The sequence below is a fragment of the Ylistrum balloti genome, unplaced genomic scaffold, assembly GCF_031769215.1.
Source record: "Ylistrum balloti isolate Yb309-2 unplaced genomic scaffold, AGI_CSIRO_Ybal_v1 Utg369830, whole genome shotgun sequence".
Classification (NCBI taxonomy): domain Eukaryota; kingdom Metazoa; phylum Mollusca; class Bivalvia; order Pectinida; family Pectinidae; genus Ylistrum; species Ylistrum balloti.
Genome location: NW_026781993.1, coordinates 1255093 through 1273887, shown reverse-complemented (window position 1 = coordinate 1273887; position 18795 = coordinate 1255093). Strand labels below are relative to the sequence as shown.

Sequence of the window (18795 nt, the reverse complement as noted above, 5' to 3'; positions counted from 1 at the left end):
TAGATACTTGATTGATACTATGCCTGATGGTTCTGTTGTTGTTTATAATGATAGATATTCCATTGCTACTATACCTGATGGTTCTGTTGTTGTTTATAATGATATGTACTTGATTGATACTAAGCCTGATGGTTCTGTTGTTGTTTATATTGATAAATACTTGATTGATACTAAGCCTGATGGTTCTTTTGTTGTTTATAATGATAGATACTTGATTGATACTATGCCTGATGGTTCTGTTGTTTATAATGATAGATACTCGATTGATACTATGCCTGATGGTTCTGTTGTTGTTGATAATGATAGATACTTGATTCATACTATGCCTGGTGGTTCTGTTGTTGTTTTTAATTATAGAATCTCGATTGTTGCTATACCTGATGGTTCTGTTGTTGTTTATAATGATAGATATTCCATTGCTGCTATGCCTTATGGTTCTGTTGTTGTTCATAATGATAGATACTCGATACTTGGGAATGTGACATGTCTTTCTAGGATCAACCAAGATTTACATGACGAGTGTCATCGATGACGCAGAAGACGCTTACGATTTCCGAACACTTGGTCGTACTCTCTAAGGGTAAATTTTTCTTTTGTTCATATATTGTCTCAATTTTATTTAATGTGAATATGAATTAAAAATATGTTGTCTTTTCGCTATTTTTTCTTGAGACTGCCCCTGACTGTGTTAAAACAATTTTTAATTTTTGCAGATGAAAAATGTCTTAACAATGGTTTTCGTTATGTTACTGCACATCGGTAATTAATAATATTTCAAAGCAGTTATTTAAAACATTTTAAACATGAAATGGTAAAATACAACGCAATGTAGCCTCCTTAAAATATTGTCAAGCGGAGAGTCAGACTCTCTGATACCAAACAACGCACGAGTATTTCCAGAACTTTTGAACATAATTCTTCTGTATGTATCACTCGTACTTCGCATTTAGATTTTCTGCTCAATTTGTGAAATATGGCATACTTACTGGGCAATCTTTAAATAACCGCAATTTGTCTCACCTTAATTGAAACTTTTAAAATTGGGACGGATAATCTTTAACTATCAATAAAGCGATTTGGAATTTTTAATAAAAACCGTATTTATATAGATTCCAAAATTAAATAATATCGTTACTAAGAAACTATAGTTTTTACTATTCTGTTTGTACAAGCCATGTGCTTATGATTCACTGGTGTGTTCGTGCAATGAACCAGTGTTAACTGTTCGTTAGTTATGCGCATACTTTTTAGTGTATTTTTCCTCACACAGTTTCACCGTTATCATAATTATGTATCATTACTGTTATGTGCGGTAATCACAATAATGAAAGAAAAACCGTTTAATATTTGGCAGCAAATACACATGTTTATGTTAATTGGACACTTATAGTGGTTGGCCTAATTGATTCATTTTATGGTTTACTCTATGTACTATTTCATATGACGATGTAGTGATATAATGAACGGACTTTGTGCTTAATTATTTGTATAATTACTTTTACATCAATATTGCATGACAATAACAAATTTAAAAAAAAGGAAATTAGGAATTAGACAGGAATTTTGATACAAGTCGGTTTTGTTGAAAGTACCATTTTCAGTCTTTTTCACGCACCAAAACGTGTTATGATTAAAATAAGTAAGTTGAAACATGTTCAGATACACTAAAGAGACCGAGTTGGATTTGTTTTAGACAATACGTACAAAAGTATATTAAAACTGAAAACGAATATTATGGAAATTTAATCTATCATGTTCCAATGATATATATACAAAATTAGTTCGATGTGAAATTAGTGAAATTATCATCAATATAAGGATCATGAGTTATACAATTCGTGCTTTGTCCGTAGTCTGTCTGAAAAAGCAATTGTTTTGTTAAGCTTTTCCTAGAAAAGTATTGAATGCATCTCACATATCTGTCGGTTTCACTAGAAAACACAAAATGGTAGAATCGATTTCACGCTTTCGTTCCCATTCCTGCACTTCCTTTCCCTTTCTCTCTTGTCTCTTCCTTTCGCAAAGGGAAAAAGCACACTTTTGTTTGCAAGAAATATCCGAACTTGTCTATCGATGTTGGAACCTTGATGTTAGACTATAACTACCACAGCAGGAGCATCCAATCATCCTTGCCCCGGGAAAGCTAATTAGGACTAATTATGGGACTTTTGATTTCACACCTATATTTGACTTTGAGTCATTTTCAAAACGTTTCATTACATATACCTGAAGCAAAATTGTCTCGAAGATGTTCGCAAGCTAGATATAATATACTCCGCAATGTCAAAATATTTTGGAATACAGGTCAAGTTCCTGTCTTGGACAAATATAGCTCATATCTTAAGACATTGACATCCTCTATTAATCCTGCAACTAGTGCTGCCATGGTCGAGATACACCTGTCACATTTAGTTTTGCTGTATTCGGCTGCGACGGAAAACAGCTGTATTTCATCACGTGCGGTAATTCGAAAAAAATACTCCGAGTTTACTTAAATATTACGTTTTGAAATAGAAATAGTTGGCTCGCAACTTTTGTCTTCCTTCACCCTCACCAAAATACAGCTTATGATTTAAGACACTGACAGAATCAATTTCTAAATTTACTTAAAGATTGCGTTAAGCAATATAAAAAACTGTTGAAATAAGTGATTGTATATGTTGTAATGAACAAGCTTATTTATGAAAATTCATTAAGTTGCTGCCATATCCGTTGAAGTTTGGAACTATATTTCTGCGCGGAACAATTATTTTGACTAAATCAATCAATGCTTTGATTGTATAATTCATTATAATGTGATGGATAATAATTGTGACAGAATCTCTTATTTAGGCCAATAAATGGATTGGCTGGTGACGAGTGGAGTAAATGGATCGAAACGACGTCATTGGAGTTAACCTAAGCAAGAGGCCCATCGATGCACTGAATGTTTGTGAACGTTTTGTATGTAGACATAAACTTTCCGATGTGTATTACTCAAACAGTTATATTTCTCATTCTACCACCAGTTCCCGATTAGTTCTAAAACAGATAGGAGTATATCAGGCTATGAACACCCATCTGGTCAAGCTTATGCGTACGCATTCGGTGGTCAAGTTGAGACGTTCACCAAAACGTAACCCTGGTAGATGTAGATGTAATATTTACATTCTGTGTTGTATTTGCCTAATACCGTTAATACGTCAAATTATAGTACAAGAGACTGTATATTAAATGTCACATCTAAATGTCTCCTTGGTAAACAAAACTGGCCACAGGTCACTTTCTCCCTTCGGTATTGACATGTCCAAAGTTGTTGGACTTCAGTAAGACCTTCACAAAAAATAAGTAACTATACAAACCTATCCAATTACAGCAGAATAAATATTTGTTGTCAAACACGTAATATTGACACAAAATCATTATTTTACTAGAATACCAAGTTTTTTCACCTTCGCTTGCAACAGTGGACCTCGATCTGACAGTCCAAATTACAAATGTAGAATCCGTTACAAACAAGATGTCGCCTCCAGGATCGATTTTCATTGATAATTTCGCGGTTATTCTATTCTAGAAATCACATCAATCTACTCGAAGACACGAAAACGTGAATAATTCCCGAAGAAACACTAGACACATTGTTTCGTGAAATCTGACTGAGAGACGCGTCGCTTTTTAATAAAATATCAATGCACAATTTTATTTCAAATGCACGAAAAGGTACACTGTAAAATAGTTTACATTTTTAAATATCAATCGTCAAGTTAAATTTGTAACTATACTATTTCATACTATTGCTATTTTTGATGACACAGGGAAATATATATTATTAGGGCTGTTATCGGAATTGGACTTGCTGACGTCAGTATTTGGTTAAGCGGGAAATTCAAATAGAGAATTCAAGCCTTTTATTTTTGTTTTTAATGGATATTTGGGGACGTTAATATAGATAAAACACTGTTAAAAACAGAGCATCATTTGTTATCTTACATAACATATCCAAAGACGAATTCAATACATTACGTTATTTATGAGATATGGCAATTAAAGTCAAAATCGGATAAGATGTCCTGACGACCATTTTGTTTTTATGACGATTTTTCTTTTGACCTAACAGCAAGCTTTCTTTATTTGATATATCTTTATCAACATGTAATCCGAAAAGTTAGGTATGGAAATAATCTACATATAATAAAACTGCACGAACTCTGTACAATCTACGATTGTCGAGATATTGCTGATTTAAAGTTTTTAACATATGAGGTCATGATAGTTGTTAAAGGGATACAATTGGTTAATTTCTATTTAGATTAAATAGTAAAAATCTACAACATTTAATTAAACATCATAGAGAGTAGGTGTCTATGTGTAGCGAATGATGGGGAGACAGTATCTGTACATTAGCAGATAACGGGGATAGTTGACAAGTAATTATTGTCTAGTGGGGAAGCTGGTGGCCTTATCAAACTCAGGTGGTGTGTGCTATGGATTGAATGGACACCTTTTTGATAACGGCTATGTACACTCATCTCAGGGGTGACATTCCCAGGACCCCTGGTTTTCTGATTATAATTATTTTGATAGGGAACAGTTAAAACAAAGTGATTGACGGTGTTCGGGGCAGTCATAGAGGAAGGGTTGGCTCGGTACACACCTCCTATAAGCTAGTATTAAAAGGACAACTTTGGATACTATATTGAAAGTGTTGGTTGTCGTGGAGAGTGTGTAACAATAGCCATATTGGATCTCTTAACTAACTTAGGTTACACGTACACATTCAGGTAGGTTGTGTTTCGTAAGTAATGAAAAAATGTATTTTTAGATATGTATACAATTTTGTGAGAGATAATGATATATTTTATGAATATCACTCCGGATTGCTAGGTCATTCGACAATTTATCAATTAATCGAGTTATTTCATAACATCGTTTCTGCTGTGGACAGGAAATAATATTCTTGTGTTGTGCTTATGATCTTCCAGTGACATGTGATAAAGTTTGGCATAAAGTAGCGTTATTCACACTTCGTCAGTATAGTATTGGGGATATTTATTTTCATGGTTCACTAGCTACTTAACCAACCTTACTATTTCTATTTTACCTTAATTACCTTGCCGATCCTAAGTAGCAGAAAACAGTTAATTTGCATTTTTTCCTGAAACTATTTGTCATGTTTGAGATATACATGTATAGCAGTTTGGTTGTGCAAAATGCATTATTACATGTAAATTTATAAACTGCGTAACAATTACATTGATAGCAGAGATATAAAACTTGTGTTAACAAAAAAACTCTGATTTCTGACTTGTGATTGCCATGGGTACAAACTCATAAAATGCCACTAAATATACTACTAATTCTAACCTAACACTACAACTTTATAGAAGAAATTGATTACTGAACACATGTCCTGGTAACCAACTACTTACATTTCAGCAAATTCCAACTCGGAATGTCTTCACAACATGATCATGTGTAAATATTATGAAAATTTCACTTCCTGTGAAGCTAGTTTTTGGTGTGTAGACATAGAATAGCAAGGATTTTTTTTTTCAAATTTTAACTAAAACCTTTATATGACCACTCCGAGAAACTGTACATCTACACTATGAAAACGTTCACTAGACTCTTAGCCGATGACTCCCCTCTTGAAGAATCTTCATCTGACTAACATGATATTGAACAAACCCTTAATCATGATAAATCTTACTTGTAACAACGAAACCTCTTCCTTTCACTGATTTTCACTGCCATCTTGGTGTATTTTTTTAGTGAGATGGTTGTTATGATGAACTGTCAAATGCTTTGGAAAGCTGCTCGAGTAGTGTCCGGTCTTTCATCTGTAGCCTTTTGTGATGCTCTTTATCTCGAAACAGGGTGGGTAACTCTAAAACATAGTAGAGAAAAATATGAACTTTCCACTTTCTATAAGATTGATATCTCCAACTTACCTTTAAGATTTGCTGCCTCCAAGAAGAGTCAGTAACCCAGACAACAATCACATGCCTAGAAGTAGATTAGACGTGTTAAACAGTAATGCATTCCTTTTCAATATGAAAGTATCGCCTATGTCACGCACCATATATGAATATCGGAAATCAATAGTTTTCAGTTCTTTTAGCGAGAATATGGCATAACTGCAGTGGTCTGAAAAACGATATATTCGTATTTGTTTACCGCCGGTCTGCCATTGTAGTGACGGAAATGAAGATACGCACCACTACTATTTTGTGTCAATTTTCAAATGTACGAACAGAACTATTACATTCCCTTTCAAATATTGATAACCAGCTTATTTCTGATCTTGATACTCTTCTTTGGGCAAATGCTGATCTTTCGTATCAATCAAATATTGATATAATTTTTCCTGTTTTTGTCCTTCATGAAATCTACAGAGATATTTGAAACCACTTAGCAGACAACCATTGCAATCGGGACATCTCTTTCTTATCCTCCTTTTCACCATTTGTCTCACTCCATTTTCTTCTTCCTTTCTGTCCCTACTGTCCAATAATCTATTGAGTGCTCGTTATATTTTTGTCATCACGTGAAAATTGTATTTATTGTATACAACTTTGTCGGAAGAGGGCCTAGTATGTAGCTAGAACTTGTGTCCAATACCTTCTAATTTACGTCAATAAAATATACTTGAATCATATTAGCAAAAGTATCAATCGACATGACATCGGACACAATGGTCCTTTAAAAAATGCAATTTTCTCAAGAAAGGCTCCCAATATATTATTCATGCTTTGCGGCGATTACTCTCTCCGCACCGTCTTGTTCCTGATATGGGACCGCTCCTAGGCCAACGCCACTGGCGTCTGTGTGCAAGATGAACGTTTTAGTATAATCGGCATAGGCAACAAGGCTCAACAGCTTCTCATTTTGGGTATCGGAAACTGTCTGCATGGGTTCTTCCCACAACTATTCAGCTTTATCTCTTGATCATAGATCTAGTTTCAGACGTTGCAGTCTTACTTTTCTTGGTAAGGTAATGACCTTACTTAATGAAACGCCTACAGTAACTACTAAAACCATGTAATTGATGAAGCTTCTTTATGTTCCTTGGACGTGGCCAATCTTTCACTATGGAAATTTTTCTGGGTCTGTCGCAATGCCTTTTTCAGACACGACATGCCATAAGTACTCACAGAACTTTTAAACAGCTCGCATTTTAATGCTTTCTTCTATTCAGTAAGAAAAAACATAAAGGCTTATACGAGTTCAACGTTATACTGTTTGGCTTATGTAACGTTCTCAAATGGTCTTAGGAGGTATTACATAAACAAAATGCTTATGATATCTGGACGACATAATCGTCTTTGGCAGCACATTTTCTGTGGCATTTTGTAACCTCAGAGCAGTCCTCCAGTGTTTCCATGTATCAAGTTGAAACCAAAGAAATGCAATTTATACCAACATGAAGTTACGTACTTGGGTCATGTGGTATCCATAGGGGGTGTGAAATACGATCCTCAGAAAGTTCAGACTGTATGAATGTGGCCTACCCCCTGCCAGTCTAACAGATGTTCGTTTGTTCTTAGGTTTAGCCAGCTACGATAGGAAATTCATTCATGCTCAATTGACACGGAAAGGGATGGAAAATGAGAGTCAGCCTTCAGGCAGCTTAAAGACCTTCTCTGCAGAGCTCCAGCCTTGTCATACACCACAGAGAAGAATACGGAACTACTTCACTACATACCGAGTTACTGGCAATTGTCCTTTCCTGAAAATTCCTCATACGGAACGTCCACGCTTCGCTATTATGGTTGAATAATTTCAAAGGTCCTGAGGAAATGTAGACCAGATGGCTTAGCGTTATTTCTCAGGAATTTCAGGACATCCTAGCCGATGCCTTCCTCCTGTTCCTTGAGAAAACCAGGCCCCACTTGTATAAAACATCTCAACTTGAGATTTCCTCAAGTCGAGATTTTCCTCTGCTGATATCTCCTAAAAAACGGCTTGTATAAAATTTTCTCAAGGAACAGGAGGAGGTCATCGGCTAGGATGTCCTGAAATTCCTTGAGGAATTTTCATACAAGATATTTTCAAGGAGACATTAGCTGAGGAAAATCTCGACTTGAGGAAATCTCAAGTTGAGATGTTTTATACAAATGGGGCCTGGTATTATTGAAAATGGACATCCTCGACATTCATGTAGACGAGGAAGAATGTACAACATTGGTACGCAGCTCTCCAGTCACATTGGTGGAGAAGCCACCAACCCACATTTAGGAGGCATGTGTAAAACCAAGAGGGATGCACAGCTTCCTATGTGTTGTGCCAAGTTGCGGTAGCACCTGTTATGGGCGCATGGAACGCGTGACACTGCACCGGACCTAACCACTAGGACAAGAAAGCTGGAGCTACCAAATGAAAATTATATTGATCCGGTCGGGGCAAGAAGAGGAAGGCAGAGGAAATTCGTGAGAGACGCGAGGCAGAGGAAAGTGCAACTCGGATTACTATACTAGTGAAGGATATTTTTCAGTGTGGGGATGTTTACATTTTGACAAATCTGGACGCGCCTCCGAGGTGACGAAACTCACTTCCGGCACCAAGAGAAGGCCAGAGTGCCGTCGGATTTTTCTGCAGTATGAGGATTTTTTTACAAAATTTCTGTAAATTACATGTACCAGTAACAATCACCTATGCAAATTGTTAGTGTTTATTCTATTAATTTGTTCCTGTTGTTGTCATTTATAAACATATATTTAACAATGTTGTTTTCTTGTTACAAGTTATAATTCGCGTTAAGTTTATGAATATTTGTTCAAGTTTCTGAATATATTCTTTGAAATCCTTGATAAACTGATATTAAAATGTTTTACTTTTTACTAAATCATCACATTGTAATTATTATTGCACGCCTAGCTGTGATGTTATAATAATATATTATTGTTGTTAAAAACCAAATACCTAGAACCTATTTTTTCTGAGGAGGGGAGGGGTGTGGCAGATGTAAATACATTTTGTTATTTCGGTTACTAACATTTTATACTGGTTATAGGCGGTACATATGCATATATACATACAGTGGGCTACATTGTGATTGACTAGAACAAACTACCAGACAAGGTTGTCCATGCAAAAATAATGATGTCCTTTAGAAATCTCTACATATACATTTATGGGACTAGTGTAGCGGTGTTCTCCCTAAATCTCCGGCGATCCGCTGTTCTGTGTATATCCAAGAGTTATCTTTCTTCCGCAGAAATCTTCAACAAACACCAGACGACGACTGGAAGAGGGGACGTGAAACAGGTAGGAGGACACAATCAGAACGTGTTACAAAAAATATTGTCAATGTTGCACGATAATGTTTTAAGCTTTGTAAAGTTATAATCATACCAGCTCAAGTTACTTCTACATGCTTAAAAAGTACAACACTGGATCTACCTGTCTGCAGAGTTCGCACTATGATTAATTAGAACTTTTGACAGTTTCACCGACATAATAACACGTTTTCATACTAAAAATAACCCATCCATTCAGATTTTATGGGATAAAATCGATTATATGACTTTTATTTTAATGCTAGATATACTTGCACCATAATAAACACATAAAACACATGTGACCACATAACTTTTACTACAACGGTCAGGTAGACATACAAACTTACCTACTTATCCAGGTTTTGACGATTTTTTAAGAAATTAAACATAAGTAAAATTGAATTTCATAATATAATGCATAACTGTTCCCAATTTTGTTATGTTTTGGTAATTTTAAAATAATTGTCAATTTTACTATCAAATATGGTATCTTTTTGTGGCAAAATTGTCTTCAAAACCATGTTTTTTCCTTTATTTCTCTGCTTTTATTGGATGTTTATCGATTTTTTTCAGTTTATTTAAGACTTTGATATAAGTACATTAAATTAAAAAATGAAAAGCACACCTCACCTTACTTGTTTTCAAATTATGATTGATTGTATACTGCTTGTAGTGTTGTGAAATGACACTGTAGTTTAAGTACAGTTACAAGGATTCTGAGTAGCTTCACCCGGAAGGCCTCATACCTCTCCACTACCTATGATCAGCTCTTGGTTTCAACGGTAGTGCAGTTCCAGAGCAAAATGGACGTTTCCATCCTTAGATGTGTCTGTCTGACAGTATTGTAATAATGATGACTTGTCACTCATCTACACCACTCAATTTTACAACAGTACACCTTATTTTCGCTTCAAAATGCACATACATGAATTAATCTCTGCCTGTTTTTCTTTCAATCTTCCCCTGAGTGTTATAGAACGAAAACTTTGGGAGAGATTTGTTTTTCAACATTTTGTTACCATTACTTCAATCCATTTCACAAGTTTTTTATAGAATAAATATGTTATTAAAATTAATTATAAAGAATGCTGTTCTGTAGTTTTTTTTTCAATTATGACTGTTTACGCTTTGCATAATTGCTGATAATCATGATCGTATGAAAAGTGGCTTGAAGTCAATAATACAGATATCTGTGTTTATACCTCTGCTGAGAGATCATCATGTTTTTCTACCCTTAGTTTTTATACCGATGTCATTAGATTTACTTTGTTTACAAAATCTCCCATCTTATCCCTAGACTTTGTCATGTGTCCATCAAACAAACTTGAAAATGCCAAGATGCAATGTAAACTTCAAAACCATATACAAACAATGTGTTACATATAAAGAAACAGAAGACCAGTGACATAACAGAAGGGTCTGTCTAAGTTAATGTGTGCAAATTTAATTAAAATCAGATTTCTCATTTCACTTCGTACTTTATACCTGGTTATTTACAATGGGATATGCCGTGAAATGAAAGGTTCGGTTATAAAATTTTTCATATCAGTCCCAAATGGCAGAGTTACATTTACATTTACGGCATTAGCAACTAGCGAAACCTCTGCTAAACTTATTATAGATGTGTACACTGTATTAAGCAGTTATCACAACACTCCAGAAAATATTTTTATAGTTATGCACTCAACAAGTTTTGTTTGAAACTTTCAGTAGAGGTATCATTGCCCTCATAACATACATGTAGAGTTGATAAGATTCATTTAATCAACTATTCTTTGTTATGTCACTTGGAGGTCTGATATGTCTGGGCTAGCTGCGCTGTGGAGACGAGCAATCTGCCAGAGATGCTGGAAGTTAAGACATCCTCCTTTACGCCCCTTGTCCTCGTTGATGGGTGAAACAGACCGCTTCAATGGAATCACAGTGGATGTAAAGCAGGTGCCTGAATCTTTACCAGACAAAGATTTTCTTGATTTGTTACACAGTATGTTTAACCCAGACATATTCTTTTAAAGTTTATGGTAGCAGAATTGGAAAATATGGTGATGTTTTCATAAAAACTGGAACTTAAGATAGTCCTGATTTTTCACACAGTGACTGGTAGCAAAACATTATTAGTCCTCCCACTGGTTGTGATGACTGATAGAGACCTATGAAAAGACAGGCACTATACCACTGGCTTCTGTGATGTTTTCGTTAATTTTGATAAAATGTCTCACTCTTAGAGAACAGGAAATACAAAAAACTTACTTATCGCTGATATCTTCATCAGATAGCAAATTGCTTCAGTACCTTTAACACTAATCCATTTGCATTGTAAAAGCATAAAATATTTTTCTAGATGCAATCTCAAAGTTATAACAAAACAATTGTTTTTGGAAATCTTCATTTAATCAAAATTCCAATGACAGAGTAGGATTTATAAATTCATACTCAATATCAAAAATAATATGTAGACAATATACTTGTAGGTGAAACAAGTAGATAATATTGGTAACAACTTCATTACTGTAAAACAGTGTATATATTTCTCTGGTGAGTCCAGAGCACCATTTCTAAATTTTGATGTGTCAAGTTACAAAGAGATATAGTTGGTTCTCATCTCAAAATTTGAAGGAGTCCAACATGAAAAGCATGAGTCCAGGACTGAGATATTTGTGCCTTAGAAATCACTGTATAATCTGTGTGATCTTCTTTTTTGTTTTAATTTTCCTCTTCATCTCGCATACATATTTTAAGAATGTTCTGTTATGTATTGACATGAACATTGTATATCTTTCAGTGAATGAACTCTTCAACAATTTTGAAATGACTTTTGCTGTTCTTAGGAAAAAGTGTAGTATACTGAATTTCAAAAAAGGAAAAATTTATAATGGTCCATTTTGGATTTTTTTTCTAATCAGATTTTGGTTTAAGGTGACAAAAGTTTTGTCGAATGAAAAATTGAAAAAAAAATAGCTAGGGGAGCATAGTTATAAGAATATTGTAAGATTTATTTTGATTTGTTTTTTTGCTCAGAATCTCTTCAGATAGGGAAAACAGAAAATCAGTAGGGCATGGTTAAAGGTGACAAAAGTTTTGTCTAACGAAAAATTGAAAAAAATAGCTAGGTGAGCATAGTTATAACAATATTGTTAAGATTTATTTTTTTTTTTTTTAATTCAGATTCCCTTCAGATATGGAAAACAGAGAAAATCACTGCGGCATGGTTAAAAGTTCCCATTCAGTACGGAAGATTTATACCTATTGCTGCTAGACTTGGCTTCCAATTCCATCATGCTGAGGGAAACAGCTGCCATCTGAAGCTATGGATGAAGGAAAGTAGTGAAGATAAAACTCCACGCTTTGCCACACATCAGGTTGGAGTAGCAGGTACACTATTGGTCTTTCATACTACTCAGCTGAAACTTACCAAAATATATCAGATTTAAAAACATTTTTGTAACACAAAAAAGTAACACATATGTACCAGAGTAAGAATACAAAATACTTGATATGCCAATGAAATGTCTTTGTTTTTCAAAGGTGGGTTGAACAAAATTCATAAGGAGTAAACTCAACTATGATGACAGTGAAAAGAAGTGTTCAATGTCTATGGATGTGAACAGATCAGCAAAAATAGTTTTGCCTTATTGTGAGATTTCATAGGATTTTTTTTATGATTTGTGTAATTTGCAGATATTGTTTACTGGAAACAGTTCTACTTAATGACCATGTAATATCACAGTGTACCAAATTTATTCTTCTAGCATGCTTGTAACTGTATTGTGTTCTTGATTAAAAGTACAAAATCAAACATTCTCAGTGAACTGTTCAGTGCACTACTTTGCTTTTTGGCTAATGAAATTTAAAACATGGTAAGAAATCTTTTTTTCAAAATTGACTTCCAGTTGTTTAAATCTGGTGAGATATTTCCAGCATTGTCATCTTATTGAAAGGATTCTGTTACATTCTCAGTTCTACATGTAGATGGGTGCACAGATGGGTACACATGAATTTTTTCTTGGTCAATTACTTTCAAATATTCAATACTTGCTGTCTTATATTTGCATTCTGTTCAACATTTTCCATGGGGAGAAAAATAAATCAGCAGTATTTTTAAGAACAATTTGCTGTTAGCTTCCTCACATTTAACCTTGATCATATTGGTAAATTTATTCAAATTTTCCATTTTATTTCAGGATTTGTGTTCCGCGAAGATACCCAGTCAGTTTTGGTAGTGAAGGATAGAGACAGAAAAGTGAGTTTAAAGCAAGTTATGGACAAATTTACTTTGAATTAGTTAGTTTGTACTTATACTACAGTGCCACATTGCTCAACCAAATGGAAATTCAACTTTCTAAAAACTATACTCTATAACCTTCTGTAAAGTGTCAGCTGAAAGATAGGTTAAGTGCATAGACTAAGGTGATCATTAAATTGACAGGTCATTTTGACTACATTTTAATGTTATATGCACTTTCAATACAACATAGCATTATACACAATAAATCCTGTTCTTTTTATTATAGTTTTCCTTCTGGAAGTTTGCTGGTGGATTGTCCGAGTTAGGTGAAGATATAGGTAAATCAGTTACATGTGTACCTTTACTATTTCATGCTTTGATGGATTTTGATCAGAGTGTATGCTTTACAGTTTATAGAAATTACCTCAAGGTTTGTTTGAAAAAATCAAATTTATGTCACTTTCCTTTTTTCATCTCGAATAGTTTTTGCATATAAGATATCATAAACAGTCTTCAAGGCAAACTATTAAGCTGTAATGCTTGAATTGCCTCCCTTTAACCCTAAAAATTCTGCAGTATCTGAATTTATTGCTATGATCCATGTGAAGAATATAGAATTCAAAGAATAAAAGAGACGAGGACCTCTAGGCGTTTGATAAATGTTTACATCTCTTCAGGAGAACAATTTTCTTTCTAACATATCAATGCGACAATATTTAGTAAAAACACACATTTGTTGGTGTTATACAATATAGCAATGCAAACAACAGTAATTTTACTTTGTGTGTGCAGACTTATCAATCTCTGATGTGTTTTTTTTCCAGGTGATACAGCTGTGAGAGAGGTATTTGAAGAGACCGGGGTAAAAACAGGTAAGATATTGATAGTTGGAGATTAACAGGTTAAAGTAGTTCATGAACCATTTAATATTGCATCATATTTTTTCATTGAAATTGAAGGATTTATGTGGAAAAGCATAAGTGATGTTTTTACTTCAGTGATAATATCAAGATTTGATATTAGCCTTTGACCAATTAGACAACAACATTTGCAATGAAAATATTAATTTTCAAAAAAAGTGCAATGTGGACTTCAGGAATGACAACTCTGGTGTAAAAAAATTGAGGAAACTCACGCTACTGACATCAATGAAAGATGTGAAATACTGTAATAAATAAATAGAATATTCCATTTTTACGTCATCTGACTCGAAGGGTCATGATGACATGTAGTCATTGTGCTTTGTCCGTTTTCATCCGCCGTCTGCCGTGTGTAAAGTTTTGACATTTCGAACTTCTTCTCGAGTTTGACCTGTGAGATTTAGCTCAAACTTACATGAAATGATCCTGAGATGGTCCTGACCAAATGCTGTTATATTTCAGATATGTCTGAAATGCAAGATGGCCATTATCTTGGAAAAAATATTTAAAGCTTCTTCACCATCCCACTGGTGCCATTGAGCTAAAAATTGTTGGAAATGTAGCCAACATCCTGATCAGAAAAATGAACTGGCGGACAGATGGCTATCATAGATTTTGACTTCAAAAGTTTGTTATCACTATTTCTTGAAAACTGCATTATAGATCTTTCTCATATTTCATGTTTAGATTCTTTTTGGTCCATTTTTGGGCCTGTTAGAGTTTGGGAATGATCAGAAAATTAAGATAGCAGACAGACAGCCATACTTGATTTAGACATGGAAAGTATGTTTCCTTTGATCTCTTCTTGTGCCCGTTTGATTTAGGGACTGATCAGAAGAAACCAAATGGCTTCCAGGTGGCCATTTTGTATTTGGCAGGTAAAGATTATCATTGCTAATTCTGCAAAGGAATGTTCAAATGTCTTATAATTGAGAGCAAAAACAGAGAAAAGAAGGTAAAAGATCCAACTTTTAAAGAACAAATAAAGATGAAACAATGGTGAGCCCCAAGATCCATCTGGGATCTCTTGTTGTTATTTATTTATTTTTTTTTTTATTTTAATGTCAGTCTTATTTGGAAAATGATCGATTTGCTCAGAAAATTGACTTGACTAAAGTCAAGTGTACAAGTTTGAATTGGCTTGTGTCTGAGAAAATATTCCATATATGTATAAATATATTTCGACATTGTTTGACTTCTTGGATAAAGGATTAATACCATGGTTTCAGTGTGAAAAAAATTCATGGAATACTTTTGAATGTTTGGATGCCTTTACTGTCAGGTTTATCTGATAAATGACCTGTTAATTACTGGGGTATATGTTTACACTGACGTGTACAGTATAGAGAACATTACCAGTCTGACTTTTTTTATTAGAACTATATCTCAATAGTCTGCATTATTTTCTACCTTTGTGGCCATAACATTATAGTACTGCCAAAATGTGCTGTTAATTTGATAGCCATATGACAGGCACTGTAATTCACTTCATTTCACAAGCACTTCTTTTGTGCAGTTGTCTAATGAAGATCAACTGGAAGGTGATTGTGTAGTCATGGAGATGACAAATGAAAATTTCCCGAATGATTAAGATGTACGAACACCAATAGCTGTTTTGGTTTTCATTTTTACAGAGTTCCAGTCAGTGTTGTCAGTCCGACAACAACACACCCAGCCAGGGGCCTTTGGGCGCTCAGATTTTTTCTTCATCTGTCGTTTGACACCCTTGTCATATGATATCAAACCTTGTAGTGAAGAAATAAGTGCATGTCAGTGGATGAATATTCATGAGCTGCATGAGGGCTGTAAATCGGTGGCCCCTATCACAAGACGAATCCTGGACCTGGCTATGTATGGTCTGAAGGAAGGCTTTCATAATGTGGATTTATATGCTGTAGACATGCAGTCTGTTTATAAAGGCCTTCGGTACAAGTTATATCATAGGCCTTACCCAAGTTAGCTAAATACCAAAGTTTCAGTCAAATTTGAGAAAAGATTCTACATTCTGTCTATACCATGCAGTTATTATATGTGGTGATATATTTATTTATACGGCAACTGGCACCGCCATCGCTGGAATACACAACTATTTTGCTGTATTCAGCAGTGACAGAAAACAGTTGTATTTTAGCATTTGCGGTAATTTGTCAGAGTTAATTTCAGAGTGTACATTAAAATTACATTTAATAATATTTAATAACTGTTGAAATAAGTGATTTTATATGTTGTAATGAATAAGTTTATTCAGGAAAATTCATAAAATCACTGTTATATCCATTGAAGTCTGGAACTACATTTCTATGTGGAGCAATTATTTTTGCGTACATCATCGGGCAAAATTCAGTGTAACATCAACGACACAAAAAAAAAAATTTAACAACAAAACTGCTGAAGTTTTGATTGTCTGATTTTCGATCATCAGGATGAAAAACCTCACCAAAATATGGCGTATATTTGAAGCCACTTACCATGTATTCTCTATGTATTAGTGTGTTACCAGATTGTTGCTAGGCGATTTATCATATTTTCAAGGGGAAAACCCCTTTTTAGGGAGCCAGGGTATAGAGATGTTGTGGAATTACAATTAGGTCTCTTCAAAAGAAGTTAAAGATATTTCCTGAATATCTTTAAAGCTTTCCTGTGCAAATTGTGGGATATAGATTCACTTAGTCTGTCTGCAGTCAATCCAGCACAATACATGCACCTGATTGCTTTCGTATCTGAGATGTTACCATCTGCTCTGGTAAGATTCACCAATAAATCCTAGGATTTTCTTCTGCCCATTTGGCCATTTTCTACTTTATGACCAACACTGTAACATTTTTTCAATCATGACCGATTCAGGAGGGAAGCCATTCTTGTTCACAAATGTGTGGTGTGTTGTGCGCAGGTGTTACCATATAATGAAAAAATTTACAAAAATAGGTTGTTGATGAACAGGGAGAGATTTCCATTGGTCATTAATTGAATCTGTATATACATATTTCAGCAGAAATAGACCATCATTGTACATCAGTTGATTCACGTGATATGTATATACAGTAATAAAGAAAGTAACAGTATAAAGATATATTGTTTTACAACAATGTGACTTTAAATTACTCATTAGATGTACACCAGGAAGTCTCAAAATCTCATAATGTACCTTAGTAGTTCATATGATAACTCAATGACTTATTCTATGTTCGGAATTAACTGTAAGTTCACACACCAGGAAACAGCATTTAAAAATTTGTTTCTGAAACTTTATAACCAGATTGTCATATTTTTTTATGTTTTATGCTCGTGATATCTAAATCGTTTGATGTGTCCGTCATTTAGATGATGTTTGGAACAGAACATGTTATTCCATTACCAGTACAACCTGGTCATTCTGAGTGGATATAAATTGTATGCTAGGTGCCTGGACAAGACATTTAGTTAATTGATTTTTCATTATTACCATTATCTTGTGACATTTTTATAACTTTACATTGTTACTTGGCATTATACAATGTGATAAACAGGTACATTGTTATTTGGCATTATACAATGTGATACACAGGTACAATGTTACTTGGCATTATACAATATGATAAACAGCTACATTGTTACTTGGCATTATACAATAAGATACACAGCTACATTGTTACTTGGCATTATACAATATGATAAACAGGTACATTGTTACTTGGCATTATACAATGTGATACACAGGTACAATGTTACTTGGCATTATACAATATGATAAACAGGTACATTGTTACTTGGCATTATACAATATGATACACAGGTACATTGTTACTTGGCATTATACAATAAGATACACAGCTACATTGTTACTTGGCATTATACAATATGATAAACAGGTACATTGTTACTTGGCATTATGCAATATGATACACAGGTACATTGTTACTTGGCATTATACAATATGATACACAGGTAATTGTTACTTGGCATTATACAATATGATAAACAGGTACATTGTTACTTGGCATTATACAATATGATAAACAGGTACATTGTTACTTGGCATTATACAATAAGATACACAGCTACATTGTTACTTGGCATTATACAATATGATACACAGGTAATTGTTACTTGGCATTATACAATATGATAAACAGGTACATTGTTACTTGGCATTATACAATATGATAAACAGGTACATTGTTACTTGGCATTATACAATAAGATACACAGGTAATTGTTACTTGGCATTATACGATATGATAAACAGGTACATTGTTGACAAGTGTTTTTATTACATTTTGAAAAAAGAAAATTGTTTCAGCAAAGTATATATTGTTATATTGTTATTTGATGGAAAACATATTTATATATAGAAGTTTATGATTTAAATGTGGGGAACATATAGTGTTACACCAGTGGGAATCCTAAAACA

General features: G+C 34.1%; 1 protein-coding gene across 1 annotated transcript; it reads left to right on the top strand.

Annotated features, from left to right (window-relative positions):
- Positions 1-11060: 11060 nt before the first annotated feature.
- On the top strand, positions 11061-16600 carry LOC132545160 (nucleoside diphosphate-linked moiety X motif 6-like). The gene is made up of 6 exons (XM_060208837.1): positions 11061-11244; positions 12426-12632; positions 13442-13500; positions 13772-13823; positions 14310-14357; positions 16040-16600. The coding sequence occupies exons 1-6, from the start codon at positions 11061-11063 to the stop codon at positions 16363-16365; spliced, it is 876 nt and encodes a 291-aa protein (XP_060064820.1). The 3' UTR covers positions 16366-16600.
- Positions 16601-18795: the final 2195 nt, after the last annotated feature.

Bases quoted from the DNA above. Each gene is read 5' to 3' on its own strand.
- LOC132545160 (XM_060208837.1), top strand. From the start codon at position 11,061: ATGTCTGGGCTAGCTGCGCTGTGGAGACGAGCAATCTGCCAGAGATGC. The intron at 13,501-13,771 runs GTGAGTTTAAAG...TTTTTATTATAG, and splicing joins TGAAGGATAGAGACAGAAAA to TTTTCCTTCTGGAAGTTTGC. The intron at 14,358-16,039 runs GTAAGATATTGA...TCATTTTTACAG, and splicing joins AGAGACCGGGGTAAAAACAG to AGTTCCAGTCAGTGTTGTCA.